At 34.5% G+C, this 15,091-nt stretch overlaps 1 protein-coding gene across 1 annotated transcript; it reads right to left on the reverse strand.

Moving 5' to 3' along the window:
* Positions 1–943: 943 nt before the first annotated feature.
* LOC137746529 (GATA transcription factor 19-like) lies at positions 944–2,629 on the reverse strand. Its single transcript, XM_068486548.2, has 2 exons — positions 1,676–2,629; positions 944–1,424 (listed from the first exon to the last, which is right to left on the reverse strand). Exons 1-2 carry the CDS (start codon positions 2,189–2,191, stop codon positions 1,131–1,133), a joined length of 810 nt encoding a protein of 269 aa, XP_068342649.2. The 5' UTR covers positions 2,192–2,629; the 3' UTR covers positions 944–1,130.
* Between the last annotated feature and the right edge of the window lie 12,462 nt (positions 2,630–15,091).

Below are 15,091 nucleotides of genomic sequence, written 5' to 3' on the forward strand. Positions count from 1 at the left end.
CATGTGATGAAGGTACAAAAATTTACAACATACAAACAAAGGTAAAACTGGAATTACACAAATTGATGTACTTTGTTTTTCATTTTTTAAAGTAAGTGTTATTGGTACTCAAAAAATCTCATCCTACACTCCTTATAAGTGTATTTTTATTTCCAAATATAGTAAGTTTGGAGTATAGAATGAGATTTTTGGAGTGTCAATAACAATTTCCTTTTTTAAATTTATTTTCCATCTGTTGGTAATAAGGATTTAAACCTGACAATGTATATATATATATATATATATATAGAGAAATAATAGGGAGACCAAATTGCAAACCAAATGATGTGTCTGTCACCAATAAGAAACAAACACGTTAATCGATACTTAATTAATAATCCAATTATCTACAATCACATCATTTAGTTTGCAATTTTAATTAAAAAAATTTACTCTCCTTAACACTACATATATTTACATATATAGTAGTTTGACCAGCAGAAACACTCCATGTCGTGACCCGTGAGACTTCTACAAACCACATGGCGATCGCCATGCATGATCAAAACATTCCATCTCTCATTAAATTCACTGTTTTGAAGTCTACAAACAAAACAATTTTCAATTATTTGGTGGCAAGAAATTATTTACTAAAAAAATAAAGTTATAAGGACCAAAATTTGCAGAAATATCTGAAGTTTTGAACGGTCAGAACATGATCAGAAAAGGACAAATCATGTTCATGCTCTGAACTGAACCCTCAGTAATGTCCGGTCCAAGTCGAAACACAGTGATTCAATAATCGCCAGTGGACAATCAGATGCACCCGTCCCAGGTAGAAGAAGTTACCAGAAATTCTGTAAAAATCTAACAACTTCAGATCCACAGGTGAGATTTCACTTAAACTTCCATTTCATATAATAATCGACTTAATTAATGAAACGGCGCGCATGCAATCTCATCGTAATCATAATCATCATGGTCGTCATTTATAACAGAAACGTCGTAGTAGGGTAATTTATATGTAACTTCAATAGAACAAGAGAAACCGAAAAATAAAAAAGAAAAGAAAAGGAAAGACACTTGAGAAAAAGAAAAACAAACTAAGTAACAACATAAAGTAAGTAATCTTCAACATCTTCACGAGTTGATTATCTTGTGAAATCATGGACGAGGCTTGGTCTGTCAGTGACGTTGAGGCGCCACGAAAGGAATGGGATGCCGTTAATGTCGTTTTCGTGGTGTGCAGTGTCGTCCTCCATGAACCGAAACTCGTTACCAAAGCATGGCATTTTCTGGGTCTGTGAGTGTGGAATCCATGAGTTATGGTGGTGGTATCCGTTAGACTCCATTCCTATGACACTCGAACCACCGCCGCTGGCAGCCGCCGCCGTGGCACGTCTCTCTTCTTTCTTGAACCGAATTCCACAGGCATTGCATAGTGACTAAAGTAATAACAAAAACGTAAGACAAAAAATAATTACTAATGTAAAATAAAATTAAAGTAAAAAAAGTGCTTAGGAAAAGGAGAAATCATTGGTGGGTTGACTACTTGGGAATAGGTGATAATGATTACAGACAAGAGGTTTAAAATCCCATCATATTATTACGATAAACTTTGTAATTAATCACATCATTACCAAATTAAAATACAAAATTAAAATGGTTAATGGCATTATTGTAATTTGATGCATACCTTGGGGCCTCTCGGACCGTTTCTCCAGAGCGGGGTGGAGGTGGTGTCACAGTTAGCGCAGCGGCGAGCGAGGAGGGGATCGTTATTACCGCTGCCGGCGTTAGTCACGCCGTTGATATTGCCACCGCGGTTGCTGTTCTTGTGATGGGAAGACGGCGATGACTTATTGGGCTGCAACAAGTCCCAGCAGAAGTTGGAAACGCAGTTACCGGAGCGCCGCTCACCGTTGCGGCTATGCCTGTCGTCGGAAACGACGTCGTTGTCCGTCAAACGGGTGGAGGGAGTTCCTAGAGAGAGAGTGCAATCAACGGAGGAAGATGGGGATGCGAACTGGTACATGTGATGATGATCGTACGATGCATCGTGATGAATATGATCGTACGGCTTGTGATGATTGGGCATGGAGAACAGCGTGGAGAAGGAGGAGTTGGACTGGGTGTGGTGAAGGACACCGCACGAGCATGGACCGCCGACCATGTTGCCGCCATGTGAAGAGCCACTACTGCACCTATGCATGATTTCTGTTTCTTTCTATTTCTCTTCCTTATTTTTCAAGGGATTCGAGTAAAAGTTTTGAACCTTCAAATGGGTTTTCTGAAATCTGAAATGGGTTTTGCTTAGACTTGAAGATAAGTGATTGGAGTAGGAGTGAGAGATGTGGTGGGTTTATAGTTAAGAGAGTGGAGAGAGAGTGAGAGAAGGGGGGAGGGAAGTACAACGGCCAAATAGTATAGTGAGAGCGAAATGTAATAATAAATGTGTGGAAAAAATAGTTGGGGGAGAGAGAGGGAGAGAGAGAGAGAAAGAGAGAAGGGAGAGCTGAAAATAGGGGTACGATATGAGGGAGGAGAGAGAGGGGGGGGGGGGGGAAGTGAGGAGGAGAGGTTGTCTGGTAGCTTTATAAGCCAATAAAAGGGCGAAATACCAGTCAGCAGCTGCAGTCGACGTTGTCGTGAAATGCAAATAGAGAGAGGGTGTATTTATATATAGTAAGCGAGAGGGTGATAAAGATGGAGACAGGGAGGGACCCAAGGTCCCAAATTGCATGTTACAGAGAGAGAGACAGAGAGAGAGGAGATGGGCCAAGAAGAAGACTGACTAAGTCTCAATGTATAGTCAGTGTTGTATAATCTTCTGGGGCATCAACAAGTGTAGTGATACATGTGATGGGGATTCTCCCAAATCGCAGCCAACCATAAATTCCGAACATATTTCTTCACATATTCTTATAATTTACTTGTTTTATGACACTTTTTTTATCCTTACAAGTTCAAACTTTAGATGAATAGATAGAATGTTATTCTAGCCAATTAGCTAAACACACTTAACTGCTAATAAATTGTGTTTTATTTAGTAATGCTACACCTTAAAATGTCAGAATTTCAAGTCTGATTGTCATACTATAATGTGGTATTACAATCTACTAATGTGCATATCAACAACATAAAAAAAAACAACAACCAGACTCAAAGGTTAACTTCCTATTACAATCTACCAAAAATATTCATTTATAATAAACTTCAATATGTATAGTCAGTTTCTACACATATTATAGAACTTAAATAATTACTAATATTACAGTTTGACAGTCCTACTTAGACTTTCTTTTTTAAATATAAACTTGATCCTCAACCATAAACCTATATCTTTTGACAAAACCATAAACCTATATCACATAAATCGGTAACAATAATATGTGCATGTGTAATCGCCATACCAAAAACTTTGAGAAGCTATTTTTCTTTAAATTTTCTCTTTTTTACACACGAACCCATATCCTCTCCGGATCATTTGATCTTGAGTCTAGGAATCAAATAATTCGGTCCGTTGAAATTTAATCAAACGGTTATAAACAGGAGATCCTTCTAAAAGTTATAATAATTGTAGCCGTTGAATTAAATTTCAACGGACCAAATCATTTAATCCCTAAGCTTAGGATATGGGTTATTTACACAACTTTATCTATGTTTAACTAAAATTAAAAATTAATTAATTTACAAAATTAAATAAAAGTTATTCAAAAAAAAAAGTTCTAAGAGAGAGACAGAGAGAGAACAAAAATACGGGGGGCGCTTGTAACAATAAATGAGGAGTTGGGAGAATAGGAATAGTGGGGTTTGGTGTTTTGGTCATCGGGTTAGTCAAAAGAGAGCCCCACGTGACACGCGGGAACAGTCTTCTATAGATCTGCCTTCTCCGATCACGAGGACCAATTAGTCTCTGCACTCTCTGGTCTCAAACCCGATGCAACCATCAAAAACCTCTGTCCGTATCCCTATCTATCTCTATCTCTGCTCCTCCTCCTTCCTCCTCTCCCCCACTCCCATTCGCACTCCCACACACTGCTGATCTACTCGTCTGTTTATCTCACTCCTCATTTCTCGAATATACCCCTCTATCTCCCTCTGCCACCAGTACATGTTCAAATATTCAAAGCCCTTGTTAGTCTTTGTCAGTCTTTGTCACCTACCTCAACTTGCTCTAACATTTGCAGCAAATATGAATTTTAATCCGAAACTCATTTCTGGAAGAAATTTAACTCAAGATTCTATATGAGTTAGTGGAGCTGATCCACTATATATGTGTATTTTTTTAGTTTTATATTTATAAATTTATTGAATTTAACGACTAAGATCTAATATGATCAAATTTAATGGTGAAAAAAAAGATCTAACGATCTAAATTTAAATCCAACGGCTAAAATAATTTAAAAAAAATTATTTTATGTGTTTCATATTCTTCATAGTATTCCACAAGTTTCATGGTGTCGGTTTAGATATTTTTCAATATTAATCTGAATCTAAATATTTTTAGGTTAAAATGTTCATAAAATTTTATTAGGATAGTCCACGTAATTTTTTTTTTTTTTAAGTTACTTTAAGAAAAATAAAATTATCCCAAATTCATTATTTAATACTCTCGGGCTAAAAATTTAATCCATAAGAGTTGGAGGAGAAAAACTGTTTCTGGGTTAAAACTTAAATTTTATGATTTAAAAACTTTAGGTTTTAATCCAAATGTTGGAGATAATCTAAGGATTGTTTGGCGAGAAATGCTAAAACGACACCCTTAAAAGTGACTCTTTATGAACTATCTACTACATCATATTTTTAACACAATGTTTTATAATGTTGACCTGAAAATTAACGTTAAACTGCAAGATGATATAGAGTTCATAAAATGTTTCACTTTGAAATGGTCTCTCTAACATTTCTCTTGTCTGGATTATCTTAGATATACATGTAATATACTCCAAAACTAAAACTAAAATGTCATTGTCACTAGCAAGTATTAATGTAGAGTGATAGCTAGGATCACCCTTATTTATGCTCGTGAGACTCACAATCTAGAAGATTACGTATTATTGGTTAAAATTAGTCGTTTATGTGTCATTAACTGTTATTTGTGCTTCATGAATTTACAAAGCATGAACAATTAGAATGAGTCGAGCACATGAGAAGTATTAGAATCAGTGTTGCTTGTGGAACTCACAAAGCATGAACAATTAAAATCAGTCGAGTGCTTCATGAGTATCGGGATCAATGTCATTCATGCTTATGGTATTCACAAAGCAAAAATTATAGAGTACATACATGCACATTGTGGAATTTAGGCATAATATGCATTGTTGAATTTAACAATTGAATGTGCGTTAAAAAATTAAAGTGAACATAGTGAACGACAAATGGACCTAATGAAGCCATCTAAACTAAAATGTGTACTCCAAGTGGCCATTTATTACAGTGGTGGAAATATGTTGAGCCCTTGCATGACAGCGTAGGTTCAAATCCCGATGGTGCCTAATTTAATATCTAATCAAACAAAATCTATCATTTGACAAAAAAAAAAAAAAAAAACTAAAATGTGTACTACACATTGATGTATAATTGATTTACTTCCTACAAAGTTGAAACTATTGAATCTGATCCCATGCACATGAGCGAGTGATCTAGACATACATTTTTTTTTCTGAGGGAAGTGATATCTACACATCTATTTTTATTTCTCACACATTTTTTTATTTTCAACTGTTGAATCAGATGAATTTAAGAAGATCAAATGACAAAACTTAATCAAATATGTGAGAAGTAAAAATGATGGTGTAAATAGCACAACCCTTTTCTAATAGTAAGTGTCCAACAATACAATGGTTCCATAATCTGGTTGGTATAGGGTGTCAAATCCATCAAAATCGATCCTCAACAGTGACAGTAACAACAACATCAACAAACCCAATAGTCCAATACAACAGCCAGTTTTTGAGCTCTCATTGGCTTTAGGTAGAAAAGTAGTACCAACTATTATAATTTGCAGCGGCCGTACCCAGTAAAGTCACGTGGAAGGAGGAAACAAAGTGGGAAAAGACGCCAAATTGGTCATGATAGGAACCTCAAGGCTCTCGATTAGGTTTTGGAATAACCCATCACAACAAGATACATAGATATTATTAGATGGATAGCTAACTTTTTATAGAGATTTCGTAGGAGTAAGTAGAAGTTGAAGAAGATCTGGAGATTTTGATCAGACAGAAAAGCTAAAGAGATGTTAGACAGACAGATAAAGTTACACAAATATACGACACCATTCAATCATCAAAGCAACACCAACACTTGGAAGTTTTGGATTTTCTTTTTCATTTTTTTGTTTATTTGGTCAGTCAAACCGTCAAAGATGGAAACTCAAAAAAGATCAAAAGGGTACTTACTAGTAAACAGATGATACTTAGAGATTCACTCTAAGTAGTTTCCACAATTATTTTTAATTCAACCCATTAAATTTTTTTTACGTGTTTCTTACTTTTAAAGCTCCAGACAAATTAATTAACATGTCTATTATTTTTCTTAAATAACAAAATGTTGAAAAATATTAGACCAAAATAAAAAAGTGAGCATCTGGTGAGTACATAAGTATTATTCGTAGCAGTAAAAGAAATGCTAATGAAACTTTCTTTAAAGTAAGACTCTTCATTGACATTTTGTCACCTTGTGTTTTTTGCAAAATAGTTTATAATGTTGACACGTAAATTGATATTAAATTATAAGGTGACAGAGAGTTCATGAATGGTTTCTTATATTTTTTTTATTAAAATAAGAAAAGTGGGACCCAATAAAATTTATATGTAATGATAGGGCAAGCCCCAACAATCTTCTCTGGAAGCCCGACCTCATTTTTCGATCATAGATTCAAAGCACAACCAAGGACACAGAGAGAATCAGATCATCTAGAGATTGGTGAGGCCACAGTTGAACAAACCGGACGAGTATCACCGCTTTCCAAAAGATGCTCTCTCTCTCTCTCTCTCTCTCTCTTTCTCTCTCTCTCTCTCTCTCTCTCTCTCCCCGTTTTGTTGTACAATACGAGATGGAGAGGAGAGAATACATACAACGCAAGCAAACTACGATTAGCCCAAGACACACCACTAATATGTTTTCTTTTTTGGTATTTAACGTAACACATGCATTATCTCTCATCCCCACGCGACCTCATTCAACCTCTGCAAATAGCCTGTGTTTAATGATGAATTATTCTGCGTACGTACACCACTACGTGGTATGTCGACGTGGTAATCTTACGTGTATATTTGTTTATGAGTATGGAGGATTCTACTGATCTTGTTAGTCGGACTTTCTTGGTCTATCCTTATATCTTTTTGGTAGTGTTTGTCAATAATAAAAATCATACATTTTGTATTTCATTCCTGAAAATTAATTAGGCGGATATACATTGTGATCAAAGTGGTATAAGGACAATCAGAGTCTACAAAATATACATATGAAGGTCTTCTGACGACCCTATTCGAATGTTTAGTAGGGACTCTTTTGTTTTAACTAGGTATTTGATGTAATGTTTGCTAGACATATATTTAGCAAGTTGCATGAAGAGCACTCAATAAATTTTTTCGATAGCACTCATCAACTTGCTTCGGCATTTGTTGATACATGTTGACATGATACGTGCGCAACATGATTTGACTGACGACCATAAGCCCACAAAGTGTGGACGAATGCATCAATGAATAAACTGAACTCTTTTTGCACCCCTTGAGCTCTGTTCTATTAAAAAATTTGGACATTTTAGACTGGGATCTCCTCAATATTCGAATTCTAAATCAGCTATTGGTTTAACTGTTTCATTAATACTATCAAAATTTTAGTATCCATTGGATAACACAATTCGTTAACATATAATAATTATTAGATGACTAAACGATTCCTCGTTTAATTTTGACCATGTTAATCTTTACCAGTTGATAAAATAGTCGAATCAGTTCTTGAGATTATAAAATTGATCGTGACAGTGTGATGCTATAGTATGTGTGTAATTTTGGACTCTCACATGCGATTTTACACTCACGTGCAATGAAAAATTAAGTGGTGATTAGTTTCCACGCTCCATGAAACGCCGTGGTTGGGTTTGCGTTTGCCCAGGTAAATTCGAGTAATTAATGCGGATCTGTTAGCACACTTTTAATATTACTCTGGGATTTGCCTAATCATCCGAAAGAATCTAATCAATGTTTTGGTTCACCCTCTGATGCACTGCATGGCATGCACATCATGTAATGCTCCCATCAATCATGATGTTATGTGGCTCGTTGGATTTGGTGGGACCCCCCACTCAGTTGGGCTTTGGGTACGTATGCATCAGGTTTTCCACTTTTCCAAGGTTAAACTCAGCAACCAGATAATTAATAATCATCACTATCGCTAATTAATGTGCCACGTGGCAGTCGTGGAGGGATTTACTTTGCATGCATGCATGCAAAGGGTGCGTGGTTTATCGTATCCATGGTATTATGAGCTTTGGAACCACGTAAAATACACATTCCTCAAAAGCACCAAGATACAACTGGAATGTCTGTCCCTCATCCCCACCCCTCCCCCCCCCTCCCCCTCTCTCCCTCCCCCTCTCTCCCTCTCTCTCTCTCTCTCATGTTTGATAAGATTATTTGAATAATCAAGTTTAATATATTCAATTAAGATTTTGAAGATTTTGAAAATGTTATAAATTTAAAGAGTTTAACAGAATTTTATAGACTTTATGTGAATTTTAGGTCAAATTATAAGAAAAATTTAGGGAAGATGTCTGATTTCCTAAAGCCTACAAAATACTATAATCCCTCCAAATTCTCCATCTTTTAAAATATTTAAAATCAAAGTTTAATTGATTGCATGTATTTCTATGAGGTTTTATAATTTTTTTTTTAATTTTTGATTGAATACTCATATCCTTTCATGAATTTATAGATTTATAAACTCTTTTAAAATCTTTTAAACTCTTAATTGAATATACCTCTTACAACTAAGAAATGTATGTGTGTTTGGAATATAATTACATATGCAATGCATAATATAGGCGAATGAAAAAATTGATTTGCTCAGCCAATAACATATTAACAAGAAATTAATAAACATAGTTTAGTTTAAATGATATAATTATAGAAAAATGCTAGGGAAGGAGACTCTTTTAAGCCCACTTTAAGAGAGTTTTGTTATCATTATCCTTCTCATAGTAATATTACGTGATAGTATTTCAAAAAGGTATAGAAATATTACGGGAACTCTCATAAAATATGACTCTCTATATACTCTCTGACATCTTAAACTTTAACGTTAATTTATGTTTCAGTATTATAAAATATTAAGTCATAAGAATAATATACGAGAGAATTCATTGAGAATCCCACTTTCACTGGAGTCCTTAACATTTCTCAAAACGCATAGAGATCTTTAGATGGCGTGGATTGGATTCGGGATCGGACTGGCAAACCTAGTGGCTAGGGGATCTTGGTTTGCTTCCAGCAGGTAAGACTAAAGTAACAATATTCAAATGGAATTTTGGAAATAAAAAGGAGGAAAAGCAAATGGGAGAAAGCAATAAGTGGACCAGGATTTAGAAAAGGAGGAGTCGTTGTGGGAGAAACAAACCCACATTGATAAGCCGTCGACCTATGAAATGAAAGTCCTTGTCAGTAGTATCATCACATCTATGAGGACACTGTAAACCTCTATTTGTCTCCTGCAAGGAGGTCTAACTAAAGCACATAGACACTAGTATTTCTTTGCTCTCTTAATTTAATTACTTTTTATTTTTATATTTCTTGGAGTTTTATGCACGACATATAGAAAAAGAAGTTGAGAAATGCTAAGAAACTCGATTAAAGTGAGATTTTATATGTTTTTTTTATTAATTCACATTTTAATGTTAATTTTTGTGTTAATGTTATAAAATATTGTGTTAAAAATATGATAATAAATAATTTATAAAGAATCAATTTTCGTATTAATATTATAAAATATTATGTAAAAAATATAAAATATAAAATTACAAATAATTTATAAAAAGTCATATTTTTTATAATCTTCTTAGTATTTCTCAAATGAGATTGCATGTAAAGCGTACTAATCAATTGGCTATGTACAATTAGGGGTAAAGCATAACAAAAATAGCGTCGCATTTAAAGCATACTAATCAATTGGCTATGTACAATTAGGGGTAAAGCATAACAAAAATAGCGTACGGCCTTTCTTTTCCTCGAGTCTCTTCAAGCTTTTCCTTATTTTCATGCCAAATGTATGAATGTCACATTCTAGGGTTAACGGGAAATTGGTAATCAATTTGACACTAATATTGCAACATTACACTCGCATATATGCATGTGATGAAAACACGTTCTTAACAAGATGCTGGGTATGTTATGGTACTAGGCGTATATTTGGTTGATAAATTTTTCAATGTACTAGAAACATGGCCTGATACACCAAGTATCATAATAAAAGTAGTTGGAGTCTTCATTTTCCTTGCTCTAAGGTACACCTGAGCACCGTTTAGAGATAGGATGACTACTAAGAGCACATTATTCCTTCGGAGAACCTTTATCGATCCCGCTAAGCATTTGATGTGAACGAATCATCTAAACCAAACAATTCCTCTTCCCAACAGCAGTCTTTAGCCTCCCACCAAGCTCGCTGCTTTTCATTTGGTTATAAGTAGGTGCTTGCCCTATGTTGAGTTTGGGTTTCCTCTTCTTTCGGCAGCATTTCTTCTTGGAGCGGCATTTTCGTGAGTATTACGCAAAGCAGTTATTTTCAACCACTTATATTATGATATTTGATGTACTGAGCCGTGTTCCCAATACATTTAAAAAATCTCTCTAACATTACAACTCCTTATTTATATATCATCAGTATTTAAGAGATGCAAATTTCCCCTTCTCCTAAGCCTAATGAAGTAGTTATTCATTTTTAGTCCATTGCAAGTACCTAGCAACCTTAATTAAGTTGATTTTCACAAACGTGAATTAATGTAATAACCAACTTTTTAGGTAATCGAATGCTGATTTTTCAAAGGCAACAAGAAGCAACTAAAAACTAAAGAACCCACCGACCGACATGCAGAATGTTCAAAAGGAGGGGCCAAATACTGAGGAGAATAGCGTACGTTGTTTGCTCAGATCTAGTCTTCATGATATATACCCAAGCCGGCAGGCTTTTCTTTTCTTTCTTCTGCCTCTTCTACTACAACATCTTTCTCTCGTCTGCACTTTGAATCTCTTTTGCACCTTTTGCAGGTCATCAAGACTAACATAATATTTTTCTTTTAAGGAATGTGTAAACTTCCTGATCCGGGGCACCGTTGCGTGCACTTTTTTATTTTTGCTGAGGAAGATCTGTGATCCAGATCTTGACTGCTGAATCTTCTTTACCACCTTTAAGGGAATCTAATGCATAAAACTTGATTCCAAAACCTAGCATTTGTTTGAGTTTAAATGAATGTTTGAGGGTCTTAGATGCTAGACTGAAATATTCTACATTTTTGGGCCTCTTGTTTCTACTGAATACCTAGACCCAAGCTAATATTTCTGGGCCACTGTTGTGGGCATATATTCACTTAATTTGGGATGTATGCTCTCAATTTGGAATACGGATTAGATCCTAGATAACCTAGATTGCAATTGTTTATGTGACGTTTATTATATATTTAGATACAAGCACACTCGTTGAAACACTTTGCAATAGAAGTGGCTATATCATTGGATTTGGTAATAATTTATCAGTAAATTTATCAGTTTTTAGTGTCGAATAGTATTACTCATAAGTCGTAACTTATTTATTATATAACCTAGACGGAATATGTCTATTTGGGTTTAGTACATAACTTTCTAATTATGATTTCAATAGAGAGATTCTAAATCTTGTGAAAATTAAACGAAAATGACATTTTATACACTAACTAATTTTGTAGTGTAGCAATGATATTTTTCTTCCCAATTTTTAAAAAGAACTCTGAGTTTATGAGGATCACATTATTGAATAAGTAGACATTTATTTATTTGTTATATAATAAATTTAATTAAAATTAAAAAAACAGCCTAGGTCTTCGCCTAGACGCTAGGCTCCTGCACGTCGCCCGTCTAGACTTCTTCTGAAAGTTCGTTTTGGTTTTAGAGAAATTGTTGGTTAAATTGAACATATATAACTACTTCTAATGGCCATGGGTGGTTGGGGAGCAGTGAACATATAGGTCAGGCCTCTAAAACTTAGATAACCTAATACCTTGCTGTGCAAGTGGTCATTGTCCTGTCAATTAGGTCTCTTCAACAAACTCCAGGTCTGTTTAGGACGTTTTCTGAAAGTGTTTAAGTGTTTTTGAACAACCAAACCTAAAAGGATTTCAAACTATATTTGGTAGAATAACTTAGAACTTTAATTAGATAGTGCCATAAGTACATTCTTCAAATGCATTTTCAAGAAGCACTTGATTTATAATAAAACTATACTTGCATACTTATTGTAAAAACACATATTAAAATAAATGTGAGCTTAAATGTTTCTTAAAAAGTAATCCTAAAGAACCCTAATACGAAAACAAAATATGTCAATAGAGTAAATTTGTAGTAGTGATATAAATGGGGTTTGCTTCTGGAACGATGTATTATTGATTGATACATGTTAATAAATTTAGCCCTCTATAACCTTCTTGTCATAAATGTTAATAAACTTAACTTCCTTAACTTTGTTATCACAAACTTAACACGTGTCAATCAATAATAGAGCTTACATGGAGGCCACACACAAAATAAGTGCAGATTTGCACACCACACGACATGCACATGCACTTGTATCATGTTGTAGTAAGGTTTTCTCATAAATGAGTTTTCCTATCATTTCATTTTCCTGGATGCGAATAACATTATTATTTTTCTATATATTTGGCCAAATTATGGATGTTAAAGTGTAAGATACTTCACCCCCAAATATATGCCATGGATTTTAGCGTTTCCTTATAAAACTAGTCATCTTCAAAGAAACTTGAAAAAAACAACTTCTATGGGATGATTCAGTGGTTAGAGACGAATTTTATGCCCCTATTCTATACGGCACGTCTTGGGTTCGATTTTTATTACTGGTGAATCACATGATGGTGACCATAGAGAGGGCTGAAACACCTTTGTGAATCTTCCTGTCCCCAAAAAAGTGGATTGTCGTGGCGAAGTTACCAGCTGATCCCTTTATTTATTTAATTTTTTTTTTTAACCATCAAAAACTACTTATGAACTTTCCAATGAAGATAACTTACCTAGCATGCAACAGTATAATATTTCCCTAATGACATGTGGATAACATGTTTTGTTTTTCAAGTGGCCATAGATGCAATTGATATCAATAATATTTCTTTCTATTTTTAATCTCTTTTTGGCAAACTTGTAGACGTTAAAGCATAGGATATATATGCCATGAGTTAGGGTTTCTTGATCAAACTATTGTCTAAATAAACGAGTTTATTCGAAAAGAAATCATCTTTCAGAAGAAGAAAAAAACTTGGAAAATTAACCGTGTATTGGAAGACTTCAAAGGGTTAAACTAGAATTGATATGTTATTCCTGTAAGAGTATGAGTATGATTCTTACAAATCTTGGGATAATTGATATTATAAAGAAGTCTAAATCATGTTGACATTAATCCAATCATATTGGTATATTGAAGACTCTTGTGTTTGCTTGTTTATAGGACTCATACTAATATAAGGAATGCAATCTTGTATTCCTTGTAGGATTGTTATAGGGCAATCCAGGTCTTGTAGTATAAAGCCACAAGCCCCTGCTCCCACAAAGCACGCTCTTATTGTTCCAATTACCTATAAGTTGGAGAGCATTGAGTTTTGCAGAGAGGAGAAGGTTGTGTGCAGGTTTTCATGGCTTCTGCATCCATGAACATGACTGCAGGTATGTGTTGGTATAATTGCTGCAGTTCTTACACTTATATTACATACAAAATTTAAGGGTTGTGATTTAGTTGATTAATCCTTGTGTTCTTGGCTAGTGTATTAGTCTTTTAAGTCTAGTTTTCTCTAAAAACTCCATATGAGAAAAACATAACTTACTTACAACCAGTTTAATATCTTTCATTGTGTGCATCCATTTCTCAGGCATCACAGAATTACGTTTGTTAATAGTATATTACTTGATATGAGATATGCACAAAGAGAAGTATACTGAACTCACTAAAGTCGAAATGTGCTTCAGATCTTTCAATCTACGCATTTATTCACTTCCTAAACATAGCAATGACAAAGATTGATGCTGACACAGACAAGCAAATATATTGTATTGAATGATAATATTATGATACCAAAGAAAAGACATTATTTAAATTTTTGCAATGTGATTAAAGATTAAGTCCATATAAAAATCCGATCTTCATTTCAAAGTGACAAGGTAAAGTCATGTTTAACGTTCTTTAATACCTTTCCCAAACTATTAAAAAAGGTTGAAGGTCCACCATATAACATGCCGACCACAGTAGTTGGCGGAGCAGTTGATTCAAAAGCCAAACAACCTTGTACCTTAAATAGGAAATGTAAATCCACATCTCACTAAAATCATTGACTAAAAAGTAGACCTGGTAATTTTTTAGACGATTTGTTAACACGACAAGTAAACGATACGAAAAATAATGAATTTTAGATTAACACGATAACTAATCGGGTCGTTATCGAGTTAAAGTATTAGAAGTTGAGAGAGAAAGTGTCTAGATAATTTTAGGGAGAGAATGGACTTGCGCATTTTGGTGTGAAGATGGGGCTATATATAAGGGTGTAGCCGGCCCTATTTGGAGAAATAGGGACCAGCCACTTATGGTGGTATTTTGAATATAATTGCAAGATATTATGTCAAATAATATCTTGCAATTAATTTGGTAATTAATCAATTAATTTGGCGATTAATCCCAATTTGAAAAGAATAATTGGGAGTTACCTTATGGGTGAGGATTTGATAAGAAGTGATGAGAGAGTTTGAATAAATACCATTTTGATCACCCTTGACCTTAATTGAGCCGTTATTGTCTGTTGCATGTGCGTGGGAATCCTGGTGTGCCTCAAGGGTAATTTTGTCTTTTTCATCCAAAAGTCCAC

Source organism: Pyrus communis, chromosome 2 (assembly GCF_041283825.1).
Source record: "Pyrus communis isolate YQ-2024b chromosome 2, ASM4128382v1, whole genome shotgun sequence".
Taxonomy (NCBI): Eukaryota; Viridiplantae; Streptophyta; class Magnoliopsida; order Rosales; family Rosaceae; genus Pyrus; species Pyrus communis.

Coding starts and splice junctions, on each gene's coding strand:
- LOC137746529 (XM_068486548.2), bottom strand. CDS start 2,191: ATGCATAGGTGCAGTAGTGGCTCTTCACATGGCGGCAACATGGTCGGC. Junction 1,425..1,675: donor ACGGTCCGAGAGGCCCCAAG/GTATGCATCAAA, acceptor TTATTACTTTAG/TCACTATGCAATGCCTGTGG.